A 15,901-nucleotide genomic window follows, 5' to 3' on the forward strand; every position below is an offset into this window, starting at 1 on the left:
ACTGTCCTAAGAGAATATAATTATCCACACTGTATGGATGAAAACACGAAGACCTAAAAGATTAACTACTGACTGAGAGAATACACCCAGTAAATGTTGCTACCATGTTCAAAGCAATTTCTAACTAAATCCAAAATCCATGGGACTTTGCTCTTTATTGTGTAGATCCTCAAATACTATCCATATCTGGAAGGCACTTGCACTTTTTGAGTCAGAGACTGTACTTTCACATATGTTATTCATCCATTTATTTAAAAAAAATCAATTAAATGCCTACTATGCGTTATGTGCTATTATCTCATAAATGTGCAGAAAATTCACAAGCATTCTGATTAATTTAGCTGTGAATAAATTAAGTGGTGATATAGCTATAATGCCATGGAAGTCTCTCTACTGCAAAAGAAGCATGCAACCATCAAGACAATGAGAAAATAGCATTAAAAGGCTGAATAGACCTCCCCCTACACTGGTTAAGGATGACAAATGGCAAGCTACATTCACATTACATGGCCCCTGAAAGTTGATCCTGGTCCTACAAGGACTATAATGTTGTGGTCGTGGTATGAAAAGGCTTTACAAGGTGACTAGATATTTAAGAGTCATATTTAAAAATCGGCTGTCACTTATGATTTCTATAGTGTCCTATATTTTTGTCTTAACAATTAAAAACATGAAACCTAGGGATAAATAATTTGGCTTTCTCAGTATATCTTCTTGGCATTCAGCTCAAATTCTTACGGTTGCTTGTGGCCCTATAGTTCACGTAGGGTATAATTAAGCCCCTGCACCTTCTCTCTTGTGATCCCTGCCTCCCTTCAGAAAATGAAGGACACCTTGTTCCCTTCCCCAAAGGGATTGCCTGTCCCTGTTTGTATACTTTGTATCAGGGCCTTGCTACATCTCTTCCAGTAAGTCCTGAGTGTTTGGGAATCATGCTTCTGGACTCCCATCTAAAATCCTGGCTCCTGCTTTCCGTATCTACCACCCTCCATGATTCTTCAAAAATAACTTCTCCTCCCACCTTGATAGAGCATGATTCTTTCATCACAGTGTTTCAAGTCTTTTCGCCATTTTTAGCTTCCCTGATGCACATTTTTACTTTGAAACAATCCAGATTTGTCCTTGCACTGCATCCGTCCTACCTAAAATGAATGTTTTGAGTCAACAATGAGTTAGTTTGTAAGCATGATTTGACCATAAGGGTAAACAAGAGTGGGTGGAGAGGTTATTTTGCTTACTGAGGATTCTTCTCATCAGGCTATTTGCTTTTATTGTCACTGTATTTTTACTATACACATATGGTGTTGACTTCTCAGAAATCCAATAAAATTCGAATGGTTCCTATTATTGGCAAATACAAGCCACAAATAAATCATATGGTTCTGGGCCTTGGGTCTGTCCTTTTGTGACATCAGAGAAAACACCACTAACCCCCAGAAACTCTATCACTTGGGCGCTCTTCTCAGAGCAAGCATCAACATGGGAGAGAGTTGTTCATCTGTCCGTTCCTTTGTTCACTCATTCATTCATTCATTCATTCAACAGATGTCTAAACTGTAGTGATGTAACTCTGAATAAAGCAAACACAGTTCCTCATGTTAAAAGCTCATAGTATACTGGAAAAGAATATAAAGTAAGTGATGGGCATATAATATGATAAATGTACATAAAGGAACCCAGGGTACTTTAAAAAATAGTTGAGACAAAAATGACAAGGGCATACAACCTAGTCTTTGGAGATCAGGGAAAATTGCCCGAGTCTGAGGATGAGTAGGAGTTAGCTAGGCCACGGGGCCGGAAGGGTACCCTAAAGAGAGACTACAGCATGATGTGACAATAAACTGGGGCTATCGATATCCTGATTCCAGAGCGCAATTTGTTTTAAAGAATGCTAGCCCTTTCCTACCAGTGATCCTCCCTAAATCTCTACCTTTCTGAAATTCCTCCACCTGTAAAGTTTCCTGGGGAAGTCCCTGGTGGTCCAGTGGTTAGGATTCCGAGCTCTCACTGCCAAGGGTCTGGGTTCAATCCCTGGTTGGGAAACTAAGATCCCACAAGCTGTGCCGTGCAGCCAAAAAAAAAGAAGATTCTATAACGTTTCCTGAGATTCCTAGCCCAGGGTGTCTCATGAAGTGAAGCAGGTAAATTTCTCAGATGCCAGGTTATAGGGGAAGACTTTCCAGTTAAAGATTTCAACGATTTCGTCTTCTGGGCCCCTGAAAGAGCATGGGCATTTGAACTAGCTACCCACTGCTGTGGGAAGCAGTGGCAGCCTCTCCCAAATACCCGACATCGGTAATCCAAGACAAATGTGAATAATGCCATTTCTTCCTCATATTTGTCTCCTGGAAGGAGAGAGAAGCCTAAAGGACACAAGACACTTCTTTCCCTTTCGTGGGCACTATTTCAGTTTGTAAGTGCCTCTCCCCCAGTCCCTTGCCTCTTCATTGCCTCATGCCAAGCTTGTCCTGACGTAAGTTTCCAAGGGAATAAAAAGAGACCCTGAGGTTTACAGTGAACACATTTTGGAAAACAATGAGCTGAAACAGAACTGCTCTGCAAACTTTTTCTTGGAGACCTAAGACCCACATGAATGCAAACCCCATGAAGGAATGATTTCCAGGCCCTCAAGAAACTAGTCTTTTTCTTTCTTCCTCCCTTCCTCCCCTTCCTCCCCTCCCTTCCTTCCTTCCTTCCTTCCTTCTTTCCTTCCTTCCTTTCCTCCTAAATTCACCTGGAGTTTCCTTTACTCTCTGTAGCAAAGTGCAAAGAAATGTTCACATCTGACATGGTGAAGGCAGGGTTTGTTCTAGGATTGGAAACCAAACAGAACAGGCTAAATTCCTTGCAAATGTCTAAGAGACTTTTACGGGAGAAAGCTCTCTAGGTATCAATTTTATCCTTCTAAAAGGGCCTGCCTTTTCAAACATTTAAATGGTCACCTGAGCAACTGAGTCAGCAGCCAGGATAACACAAGGTTTGGAACCCAGCCTGCCCACTCCTTTCCAGGAAGATGCCCTTGAGGAGCACACTGCTGACTCAAGGGTCACCCCACCTCGCACACGGGGAACGGAGGGAGGAGCTGAGTGGTCCTGAAACACCCCTATCTGGCCACTCCCGGGAATTATTTGTATATCTCAACACAGTGCTGTTTAGTTAGGGCTGATGGTCTTCCTCCTCGAAGGATCACCCATAGGAACCTTAGTGGGGGCAGTCTCACTGGATTCAGGCAGCCGTGTCTACCAGTGCAAATTCCACAGTCATTTAAAAACACTGGAAGAACCCTGGAGAGTGGGACCTTCCAGAATGTGGGGGCAATCTTGAATTCATATGGCAGGGATCAAAAGCAACCATTGTAAAATTGGTAGGCCAATATGGTGTAACATTTTGTACTCATCCCCCCCAACTCCCGATTCATTCAATAATAATAAAAGTCTATATCTATTGCTTATTATGTAGGAGGCACTGTTCTAAGTGCTTTACATATTATCACTCAATTCTCACAACAACCTATTAGTATACAGTTTTTACAGGTGAGGTAACTGAAATACAGAGAGATTAAGAAATTTGATGAGATCACATAGCAAGCCTGATTCCAGAGTCCATGCTCTTAATTCCTCTATATATTTTCTGTATTTGGTAAATATTTATTAAGCACCTACAAAGTGAAAAACACTGTGAATAATATTGGCATATACAGATGAACATGACAGAGGCACATATACAGATGAATATGACAGAGGCTCTGTCCTTGAGAAGCTTACATTCTAGTTTGGGAGACAACAATATATAAACATAAAAGTACCATTTATGTGATGAGTCTTATGAGATAGATAAGCAGAGGTGGGACCACACAGTAGGGTCACTAACCCTGACCAGAGGGGTCAAGGATATTTTCCTTGAAGAGGAGATACTTGAGCACTTTCTAAAAACAACAACACTGAAATGTAACCAATATAAAAGGTTTGATATCCAGGGTACCCCCTTTAGTTTAGACTATGAGACTTATTGGAAACGTCATGCCATAGCTCAAACGGTCTTACATTGGGCTGCCTGGGACTCTGGCAGCAAGAGACAATGGATAAAAATAAGAATATACAAGGTGGGTAGAATGGAGCTAGAGATACTTCCCTGATAGCAGGTGTGTGCCCTGTGGTGATAGCAGACTGTTTGGTGAGCAGTGTCTCGAGGGCATAGGAAAACTCTGATGTGATTCTGGCAGTGTAATGTCCAAGGAAGCAACAGTAGTTCAGGGAATGTGTGAAAATACCTGGGTTCCAAACAATCAGACTGTTCACACAATTGGACCCCAATCAATAGCTTGGAGTACATGGAGCAGAATTCAGCTATGCAGAAAAAAGAGCTATGAAGAGCTTAGCAGAGGTTCAGGGCTCCATTTAAATGGGATGGAGTTAAGGGCAGGATGGAGTCTCCATGAGATACTGGGATACTACATGGAACTCTGAGATGGAAGCCCAGCCACACACACTGGCGCACCACTTTGAGGAGTGAAAGTCATGAGTCAGTGGACACGTTGGTGTTTGTTCACGTGAGACACGGCTGAGCTAAGCTCTAGGAGAGCAAGATTGGTACCATTTCTTGTGTGAGGAGGCTGCCCCTGGCCAGGATTAGCTGAAGTCTGGGCTTCCAAATGTAGAATCAGGTTGATTTAAACAATTTTGGTAGACAGCTTCGTGAAGAGGAAAGAGTATAAATGAAGAGAGACAAGCTTGAGTTTGAAATTTACCCTGCCACTTACCAGCTATGTATCCTTAAACCTGTGCCTTAACTTCTAATCTTCAAAAACCTTATGAAGAAGGTGCCTATGGCTATGACAATTAAATATACTGATGAATACGAAAGTGCCAAGGACAGTTCTGACACAGGTGCTCAATAAATAATATTTTCCTTTCCTTATACAGCCCAGTTGAATATTATTCAGCCTCAATATTCCACTTCTCACTACTGATGATATCTACTCTACTTATCTCAGTAAAAATACTTCAAAGCATGTTTATATATTAATAAGTTCCTAGGCAGGATATTTCTATCCCTTTGCCTCACATTAAAATTCGTGGCAGGGAGAAGGAAGTCATTCAGAATCACAAAGAAGCAGCCTAGCACTGTCACTGAACCCTAGTCTTTCAGTTCAGCAAAGAGCTGACTCTTCAGGGATGAATACAATGCACACCCATTGCTTGTCCAAATTGTCATCCAGTTTTTCTTTTTTTAAAAAATTCTCTCTCTTCCTGTCCCTCGGATGAGTGTGATTTAATCTCCAAAGTATGCGTGATGAACACATACTATTTCTTCCTCCAGCATGTGATGTTACGATGTGGGGCCCATTCCAGAACTGGATTGAGAGGGAGAGGTCATATGTCCAGTCCCCATACAGGCATTCACTGGTTTAATTTCACACAGAGAACATCTCTGTTTCACAGATGCAGAGAATACTGCTTATCTTGGCAGACGTCCCACAAACGTAAGACATTGAGCACAGATAGGTCCAGTGCATGATGAATGAGTTGATGCAATTTCAATCAGTAATGACAAAAAAAAAAAATCACCACCACTTAGTACTGTCTGATGGTGAATCAAATAAATCATCTTTGTACCCAGAGATGGCACTATTTTGGTTGATGTTAAAATTTAGAGAAACAACATATTACTATGAAATCACGATTCCATGATTACATAATCACTATGAAAATGAGTCATCAATCCACCATCAGGTATTTATTTCAACTTGTGTCCAGCAGTATTCCAGTGCTTTAGGGTTTCTAAGTGAAGTAGAATTAAAACTCAAGGACAGACAGCCTAGCTGGAAAGACAGAATTCCCATCATGAAAAAAACAGCAACCCCAAATAATCCCCATTTGAGCACTGACTAGCATAGTGTAGACAGAGAAGAAGGAGACCAAAGTGGCCAAGAGCAGTTTTGAAGTGTTCTAGGCCACCTTTCATGTCTGACAGAGCAGCATTTCTAAAAAAAAAATCTGACTGTGTCAATACCCCTGCCTAAAACCCTGTACTGACTCCCCAAGGCCCAGAGGACATTTTCTGAATTTCCGAATGAAGCATATAAGACTTTTCATTATTTGCCATTTCTCGTCTGCTACAGATGCTCCAAACTGCAGGACGTACTCTCTAATACTGTACTTCATACAATTTTCTCTCTTCCAGGAATATTTGCTCTGGTTCCCCTAAAATCCCATTTTCTGGACTAACTTCTACTTTTCCTTTAAGAATGAACTCAAGTTTTACCTCGCTGGGTAGCTTTCTTTCCCTGACACAACACCTACATACGTATACTCACACCCATGCTGGGTGACAGCTCCCTGCTGTAGGCTCTGGAAATACCTGTGGATGTATTTATTACAGCACTAGCCACCCCGCATTGCAATTATTGATTTATTTAATGCTGTTCCCCCACCCTATTGCTCATTTTTTAAGATCAACTAGAGGCATAACTGACATATAATAAAATATCAACTTTAAGTATATAGTTCTGTTAGTTTTGATAAATATGTATATTCATGTAGCTACCATGACAATCAAAGGACAAAACATTTTCATCACCATGAAGACATGTCCCACCTCCTCACTGCTCTCTTGCTCATTTTAAAAAATAAAAGATATTGTGATTTTTAAAAAGTGGTACAAATGAACATATTTACAAAACAGATATAGGAAACAAACTTATGGTTACCGGAGGGAAAAGGGTGGGGGATAAATTGGGAGATTGGGATTGACATATACACATTACTATATGTAAAATAGATAACTGATAAGGACCTACTGTATGGCACAGGGAGTTCTACTCAATACTCTGTAATGACCTATATGGGAAAAGAATCTAAATAAGAGTACATATATGTATATGTATAACTGATTCACTTTGCTGTACACCTGAAACTAACACAACATTGTAAATCAACTATACTCCAATAAAAATTTTTAAAAAAGAAATACTGAGATTTTATAAAGACATTTATTTTTCATGCTGGGTCATTCATGAAAAACTTCATTATTTTCCGCTACATGCACATATTACTTATAATTTAAAAATTAAATATTTATACTTTAAGGGTACATTTAGAATAGTTAAAACTAATCACTACATTAAAGATGAAATAATATTTTAATTTCAAATATATTTGACAAAATGGTTTGTGCCTACATAAAATCTGTAAATGATTCTAAGAAGTCAGTTATGAATATTGTGTAAGAAGGTACTAAACTAAACGTGGCCAAAAGTAATATAGATTCAACATAAATAATGTTGATAAGATGTTAAATAAGATGATACTTTCTGACCAAGTGAAATATTTTTTTAAAGTCAGTTTAAAAAGCATATATTTTTTGATAATATAAAACTAAAATACCTTTTTAAATATATTGATAGGCTGACAAGAAATTAAGAACTCTTAAAAGCCAAAACCTATATGAAAGAAGAATCTACAGAGATAAGCATTGAAGTCAGCTTCCATTTAAAGGGCATTGGCTAAACCAGGTAAACTTAAACTTTGTTTTTTTGTGACACTTATTTAACTGCCCACCAAAATTCAATTTGTGCTTCCCTTTCCAGAATACTGAGTCATCGCTAGTAAGTGGCTGCCCAGCCAGAGATTACATTTCCCCACCTCACCTCCCTCACATCCACGTGGGACAATGGGATTAGTTCTCAGTGATAGAATGTAAAGTGATATGATGCATGTCACTCTGGTCCAAGAGAGTTAAGAACTGGTGTGCCTTCTTCAATCTCTTTTTTTGCTAATTGCTAGCTGAACTCAGAAGATTCCTAGGCCCCAGAAGTTGGTGGAGCTGCAAGAATGATGTAATCTGTGTCCCTGAAACATCATATGGAGAAAAGCTGCATTCTCATTAGAAACACCTAAATTGGGCTATTATGTGATTGAAAAATAAACTCTTATTGTGTTAAACCACATGCCCTCTATGACAATATAAGGAAAATTGCTTGTCTTGAAATATGGTGCTGAATAGGGGCAGAGGGAGGGGAGTCATTTCCCCTTAGAATTAATTACCACAAGCATACCTATCTATAGGTTTCCAGCCTATATTCACATTGAGTGGTCTGAAAAACCTCAAGCTAAGAATTTATTTTAAAGTGACTTCCAGTTGGTAGTGCTCCCAGAATTAAATGCAATTTCTCTCCAGAGAAAACTCCTTTCATTTCAAGAAAAATGAACCCACATTCAAAAATCATAAAACTCACAAAGAACCAAAACACCAAGCACAAGACCCAAGAGAAAAAACAGATAGTTGAATAAGACTCACAGCTATCAAAATTGCCAATTTAGAATATAAAAACCATTATATTTAATATTGTTCAGAGGCACTCCTCCATAAGTCTCTCTCCTTCCTGCGTATCTTGCTTTGTATACAAAACAAACAAAAAACAAAACAAAACAAAAGAAAAAGGCCCTAGCTGGTCTTTACCTGGACCATTTTTCAGGCCTGTGTTTGCAGTGAGTAACCTTCAAGGATAAGGTAATGTCTCTCACTAGGAGAAAGTGTAGTCTATCTTACTGTCTACTATAAACTGGCAAGTTCCCCAAGGTCAGTGATCCTCTCCTGTGCAAGCAGCTATCTGGGCATATCTGTGTCATTCCTGTAGGAACTGGGACATGGGGAACTGAAACAAACAGGCTGACACTCTGGCTACTGCTTCTTCTGTGAGTAATAAAGTCTTTTGTCTCTGTCTTCTTTCAGCTAATTTGTAAACAGTGTAAAATCTCATATGCTTCAAATGTCTTGACAAATAGTCTTTAAAAATAAAAATATGAATAGAAAGCAAGAAAGAAAATCATGGCTAGAAGATTCTAAGAGAACAAAACTGAACTTCTAGAAGTAAAAAACAGAATAACTGAAATTTAAAACTCAGTGATTAAAGGGCAAATTAGATACAACTGAAGACAGAATTAGTGAATAGAAAGATAGATTTAAAATTAATCAGAATACAGTACAGAGAGTAAAAAAGATAGTAACTCTGAAAGAGAGGTTAAGGGACATGAGCAAAGTGTAAGAAAAATAAATTATAAATCTTGTTGGAGTTACAGAAGGAAAATTAAACAAAAGCAATTATTTGAAAAGAAAATTACAGAGACGGTTCCAGACTGATGAAAGACACCAATCCACATATTTGACTTCCAAGAAGTTAAACAAAAAGAAACCCACACCTAAACACAGAAGAGTAAAACTGCAAAACAGCAAAAATGTAGAGAATACCTAAGTAATTAGAGAGAAAAGACATGACAGATGGTCCTGAACTTACAATTGTTCAACTCACATTTTTTAACTTTACAATGGTGCAAAAATGATATGCACTCTGCAGAAACCATACTTCAAATTTTGAATCTTAATTTTTTTCCCAGGCTAGCAATATGCAATACAATACTCTCTCATGATGCTGGGCAATGGCAGGAAACCACAGCCCTCAGTCAGTCACGCAATCACAAAGGTAAACAACCAATACATTTACAACCACTCTGTACCCATAAAACTTTTCACTTTCAGTACAGTATTCAGTAAATTACATGAGATATGCAACACGTTATTATGAAATAAGCTTTACATTTAGATGATTTTAAGCTACTGTAAGTGTTCTGAGCACATTTAAGGAGGCTAGGGTAAATTATAATATTTGGTAGATTAGGTGTATTAAATGCATTTTTGACTTATGATACTTTCAACTTATGATGGGATTATCAGGATGTAACTTCATTGTAAGTCAAGGAAGATCTGTATATTCAAAGAAATAAAACTTAGACTTTCAGCTAGTTTACAACAGAAACAATGGAAAACAGAAGACAGTGGAATATTTTCAGTGTACTGAGATAAGTAACCTGAAATTCTATACCCATCTAAACTATCATTCTAAGAGTGCACTCAAAATAAAGATATCTTCAAACCAAATAATAATAATAATAATAATAACACACACAAAAAAAGACTTTTGCTAAAGTTAGACCCTTAGAAAAGTAAACAAAAAGAAAAAGAAAAATTATCTGAGATGGAGCCGAGATGCAAAAAAGGAAACTAGGAAAGACGGAGATTCTATTTTATACAAACTAGATTGGAAAAATTAAAAAATCTGACAACTCCAAAACTTGGCAAGGATATGGAATAGGGGGAAATTTATGGACTGCTGGTGGGAGTGTAAACTGGTACCACTTTGGAAAACAATGTGCAATAACTTGCAAAATGGAACTTGCACAGATCCAAGTCAAAAGTTTACCTAATAGGTATTAACCTAGAAAATCTGTTATACATGGGACATTCTTATACAGGGGCATAAGACATATATAAGCATGTTCATAGTAGCATTGTCCATAATGAAAAAAAAACCTGTTAATTATTGAAATGTTCATCAACATAATTGTGAATAAATAAATCATGGTATTACCACATAATGGCATATTATTCAACAGTGAAAATTAATGAATTACTACTACATATATTAATTTTGCTAAGTCTTAAAAGTCTTAGAAACAGGCTGAGTGAAAGAAATAAGTCACCAAAGAAATCAGATATATATCACGTACTCATATGACTATGTAACTAGTTTATATAACTAAACAATATTTTGGGTGGATACATATATATATATATATATATGTATATATATATAATAAAACCTTTTTAAAAGCCAAAGAATGATTAAACACAGATTTCAAGAACATAGTTACCTTTGTAAGGAAAGGAATTAAGGGGACAGGATTGGAGGAGTCCACATACGGATTCAACAAATGAAGTTCTAGTTCTTAAGTTGGTTGTGAGCTCACAAGTGTTTGTTTTAATTATACACTATAAATTAAATGTATATTATTTTGTAGGTATCAAATATTATAATGTAAAGAAATTAACATTTAGCAAAAAAAGAAAAGGAATAGAAGGAGCTTCCTTAAGCTTAGTTACAAAAATCTTACAGCAAAAGGGTATAGGATAAAATACTGGCGAAATATTGAGGGTGAAATATTGAAGCATATCCTTTAAAATTAATAAGACAAGATATTCACTGAATCATAAATACGTCAATACTCCCCCAAATTAATCAACAAACTGATTGCAATCCATATCAAATTCCCAGCAGACTTTACTTTTTTTTATATTTGCAGTACTTAATAAGCTCGTCCTAAGTTCATATTAAAAATCTAAGATCCAAAAATGCCAAGACAATTTTGAATTGCAACAACTCAGTGGAGGGACAAGCCCTACCAGATATCCAGGTTTCCTTCAAAGCTAGATTAGTTGAAGGAGTATCACATCAGCAGAGAGAGTATGTCAAGAAGCATGATACGTGAAACATAGCATTACAAGCTAAAGAAGAAATGATGGACATTCAAAAATGATACAAGGATAACTGATTACCCATATGGAAAAAATTCATGTTAAAACAACAAGACCCCATTTCAAAATAATTAGATTAACCAATATATACAGGTCTGATGATATCAGTAACTGGGAGGATGTAGAGAAGGGAAAATTCTCATATGCTTCTAACAGGGATGTAAACTCATGTCCCCATCTTGGAGACCAATCTGGTAATAACTAGCAAAACTGAAGGTTTTCATACTTTATAATCCAGCATGCCACTTCTAGGTGTCTATGCTAGAAACATGTAACACAGCCTTGTATTGAAAAAAACAGTTAATCAACATGAAAATGGATAACAAAATTTGACCTTCTTAATCAATAAATTAATGAGATTAATGAATAAACTAGAACTACATGTATCATCATGGAAAACAGATAAAATAGAAATAAACTGTTAAGTAAAAAAAAAGCAAGGTGTAGAGGTAGATATATAGTACAAAGCTTATACAAAATTTAAAAGATGTAAATCAATACTATATATTGGAAATATAGATAACACATATGTAGCATACATATTGAAATATGCATAGGGGTGATAGACTTCAAATTCAGGATAGTGATTACCTTTGGGTAAGGAGGCAGGGGAATAAAATTGGATGCCAGGGCCAAGATTAGGAGGCAAGCAAGGCACCTAGCATGCGAAGTAGAAGGACTCATGAATTTTTCAGTTTGTGCAAGTGCAGGACACAAACCTAAGAGTGAGCGGCTCCTTAACTTTTGTGCCCTCAGCACCTCCCTTATCTGATCCTAGTCTTGGCCCTGTTAGGTGAGATACACAAAGACTTCAACAGCTCTCTGTAGAGTTTTATTGCTTTAAAAAAAAAAATCTGTTGTGCTAGCACTTCTATAGAAAGTGTTCACAATTTCTTTGGCTGGATTTCACACATTTAAGACTGTAGTTGTTCGGTTACTTTCTTAGATTGGAATTGTCACAACATTCAGGTATGAGAGATTTGGACCCCAAACACAAGTACTCTGAGGACTTGGTATAATGATTTCTCATGAAAGATTCCTTTTCTCTTTACAGAATAACCAACAGAAAGACATGTGACTAAGCTTGGCAGTGACCCCCTCTCTCCCATGGTTTTGCACCTTGAGCAGAGAAATGTGAGAATAAGGAGAGGGTAGCGACCAGTTTGGAATTTATACCAGGGGTGGGGTTCCGAGTAGTTCCTGCTGACTTGGTTCCTGTTCTGTTTCCAAACTTAGTTCTCCAAACTTCCCATCAATTCTGTGAGCCTCCCAATATCCTCCAATAATTTCCCATTTTCTTTAAATTAGCCAACCAATTTCTGCTGCTTGCAACCAAAGAGCCCTAACTGATACTTAGCCTCACGCTGTCAAGGAATGAATTTATATGATTCCACATGTTAGTTGATCCTTATAAATCATCTTTCTCACCATGATTTGATTTCCCATTTAGGTTTGGTAGGATTCTACAAGGACAGTGTCTGCTTGTATATGAGGGTGAGTCAAAATTATCTGCACTCCGGTTATATTAAAACTGCTGTAAAGTCTACAGCCAGAGTACAGATAATTTCTGACTCACACTCTTATATTTTAAGCCCTATGTGTCAGGGCTAACTCCCTTGGCTGAATCACTGTGGACTGTTATTAATGTCCAAGGGATACACCCCTGACTTCTTATTCTCCAGCTGTGGTTATGCCTGTGGCCCCCGAATAGAAAATTGCCCAGCTGTCCCATGTAATGGCTACACTAAGAGTGATAGTCTCAAGTCTAAGAAAACCCATCATTGCACTAACTGTGTCACTTACAGGTGTCTTACCTCCTCTGTCTTTAGAACTTCCCATATCCGGGCATGATCTTCCACCAGCCAGTGTCCTGTGTTTTCTACCTTGGTGGAAAGTCTGAGTTTAGACACCACGTGAGCGGGCTCTCCCACGGGCTTCCCCTCCATCTTGAAAGAGCCAGGCAGGAGGCATTACGGATCTGTGTGGAAGAATACAGTGGGATCCGGATTAAGACACAGAGTGACGTAAAAAGATAGAGAAGCAAACTATCATGCTTGATTTGTGGATGACGAGACCATCGAAACCAGTATCACAACAGGCACCAACTTTTATGGCCACTTTTTATATTCTAGATATTTACGACTGGTATTTTAACGCAGGCTTCTGGAGGCAGGGATGCATTCTGATAGTGGACAAAGTCATAAAAATTTTAAAGCAACATAAGAGGTATCCTCCGCCTGCCCTATCTGCTTGTCACTTTGCTCTGGCCCCTCAGTAGGAGAGACGGAAATGGGTGGATGTAAGACAGGCTTGTTTTTGTATTTCCATGCTATGCAGTGCACGTGGAAGAAGCACTGGCTACGGTGTTAGTTTTACTCTTCAAACATCTATTAAATACTTGCTTATTTGAGGCTCCATGTGAGGCATACACAGATAATTCGGCTGTTTGGTTCTTAACCTGAAGACGCTTACTGTCTCAGGGCAGAAAAAGGTTGTAAACAAGTAATCACAACATAGTGTATTACAGCATAGTGCGTGAAATGCCACCGTCATCACGTTTCCAAACTGCAGAGGAAGCACAGAGGAAGGATCTCTTTGATGTTTATTGGCTCTGTTACTTTCTTGAGCCTCAGTTTCATCAGCAGTTGCTGTAGAAACAATATTTAAAATCTGATACCGATTCTAGAACGTCTGCCTCCTTGACATCTTTCCACCTGCCACTGGCTTGTTCAGAATCCCATCATGCCTGTGCAGCACCACACTGCCCTGAGGAACCTCCTGACCTCTATTCGCGTCCCCCCGAGTCTATCGTTCTCAGGGTAATTTTTCTAAAAAGCAAATCTGATAATGATGTACCATCTACCAAAATCTTTTCCCGGAGAATAAAGTTCAAACTCCTTAACACAGCATCCAAGGCTTCCTCCACCTCCCTTCTCCCACCATGCCTGGCTGCCTCCTCAGCCACTTTGTTTCAGTCATTCAAAAGTGCCTATGGATCTCAGGTGCATCCAGGATCTTTAAGCCTTTGTTTATGTCCCCTCCCCTCCACCCATGACGCCAAGAGAATAAAGACCCCTCCTCCTTTGTTACTCTCTATATATACTCTGGACAGATTTCTATCATGTCACCTATAACACTTTATTATCATTATTTGCTTTTAACTCCATTTCTGCCTTCTGGTTTTTTAAGCATCTGAACACTAGAGATGATGTCATGTACAGAGTAAGTACGGAATGAATTTTTGATGGGTGAGTTAATTCAGAAAATCATGAGAATCCAGTAAAACTAAGGCAGCAGATCTAATATATTCAAATAACAGTTATCTCTTCTCTTTAACTTTTTATGACTTAGTGGGCTGTAAGCTCTTCATAAGAAAGGGTCAAGTCTAACATTCATCCTGTACCCCCAGACAGCTAATTCTGCAAGCAGCAATTGCTCATTAGTTAACAATGGAGTAGTTTTCTTGGAAATGTCTTCAATGAATTGAGCATGTCTGCAAAAAGGAGGTCTTATGTTCACATAACCTACTGCCCAAATAAAAGTAAAGGGAAATTGGCATTAATAAGCTGAGCAGGGGTGGTAGGTCAGAGGATTCGAGAGAACGGTCTTCGGCAGCCAAGTCACTTCTGTGCCTCACATGCTCCACCTGTAAGCCATGGAGGGCAAGCAATCTGCTGGCAGAGAGTAAGGAGGAGGAAACTGTTAACCAAAAGCACTGCACTTTATGTAGAAGCATGGAGCACTCAGTACACTCCCACTAGGAAGCAGGAAACAGAACCCTGACAATTAATGAACAAAGTTCTTCTGAGTGGACATAAATGATGCTGACACACACATGCAAGGAAATAAACAAAGGAGAGCCATGTGGAGGTTTCAGTCCAAGAAAAGGAAATTAAAACAAACAGGCAAAATGGAAACAGGCCAGATTAGTAGGGAAGCAAATTCCATTGTTGTTATTGGAGATAGTACTGTAAACAACAAATAATAAATCAAAACAAAGGAAAAAACTACATAAAATGGTTTGGGCTGTATCCTTCGTATATCATGGACACGTAACTGGATAAAATAGACAAACTGCAGAATCTCAGGGTGAACAATGGAACATCTGTAAATGTAATATAGCCCAGTGACCCCATGGCTCTTACTCTACTGTCTGCCCACAGCTGCTTTCTCATCTCAGTGTGGGTGAAAGTTGGCAAATTTTCAGTGTTAGAGACTGAACTCTACTGTGTACTGACTTCCTGCAGATTGTTTCTTACCCTGTTCGGGAAGAAGATGCAATTTTGAGTTTGTAAACCACCCCAAAGTACTTGGGAACTTAGGATGGCCCTTCAAGCATTTTGAGACTTGAGGCCTTTTCACCCATGCTCAGTATATTTCCTCACTCACACTCAGAAAATGACCGCATGTGTAATATATATTGTGCTCCCATTGCATCCCAGTCACTGTGCTAGGTATTTTCCACATTATCTCAAATCCATACAATAACACTTCAAGGTAAATATCACCACTTTACAGCAATGAAAAATTT

General features: G+C 38.4%; 1 protein-coding gene across 2 annotated transcripts in view; it reads right to left on the reverse strand.

Moving 5' to 3' along the window:
• Nucleotides 1-13,316, reverse strand: part of RGL1 (ral guanine nucleotide dissociation stimulator like 1) — a 161,954-nt gene extending 148,638 nt beyond the window's left edge. For both annotated transcript variants that reach the window (XM_057729176.1, XM_057729175.1), the window contains exon 1: nucleotides 13,185-13,316. In XM_057729176.1, coding sequence (XP_057585159.1) covers nucleotides 13,185-13,316 — 132 coding nt within the window. The remainder of the gene's footprint in view (nucleotides 1-13,184) is intronic.
• Between the last annotated feature and the right edge of the window lie 2,585 nt (nucleotides 13,317-15,901).

The sequence above is a fragment of the Hippopotamus amphibius genome, chromosome 3 (genome assembly GCF_030028045.1).
Source record: "Hippopotamus amphibius kiboko isolate mHipAmp2 chromosome 3, mHipAmp2.hap2, whole genome shotgun sequence".
In the NCBI taxonomy this organism is placed as follows: Eukaryota; Metazoa; Chordata; class Mammalia; order Artiodactyla; family Hippopotamidae; genus Hippopotamus; species Hippopotamus amphibius.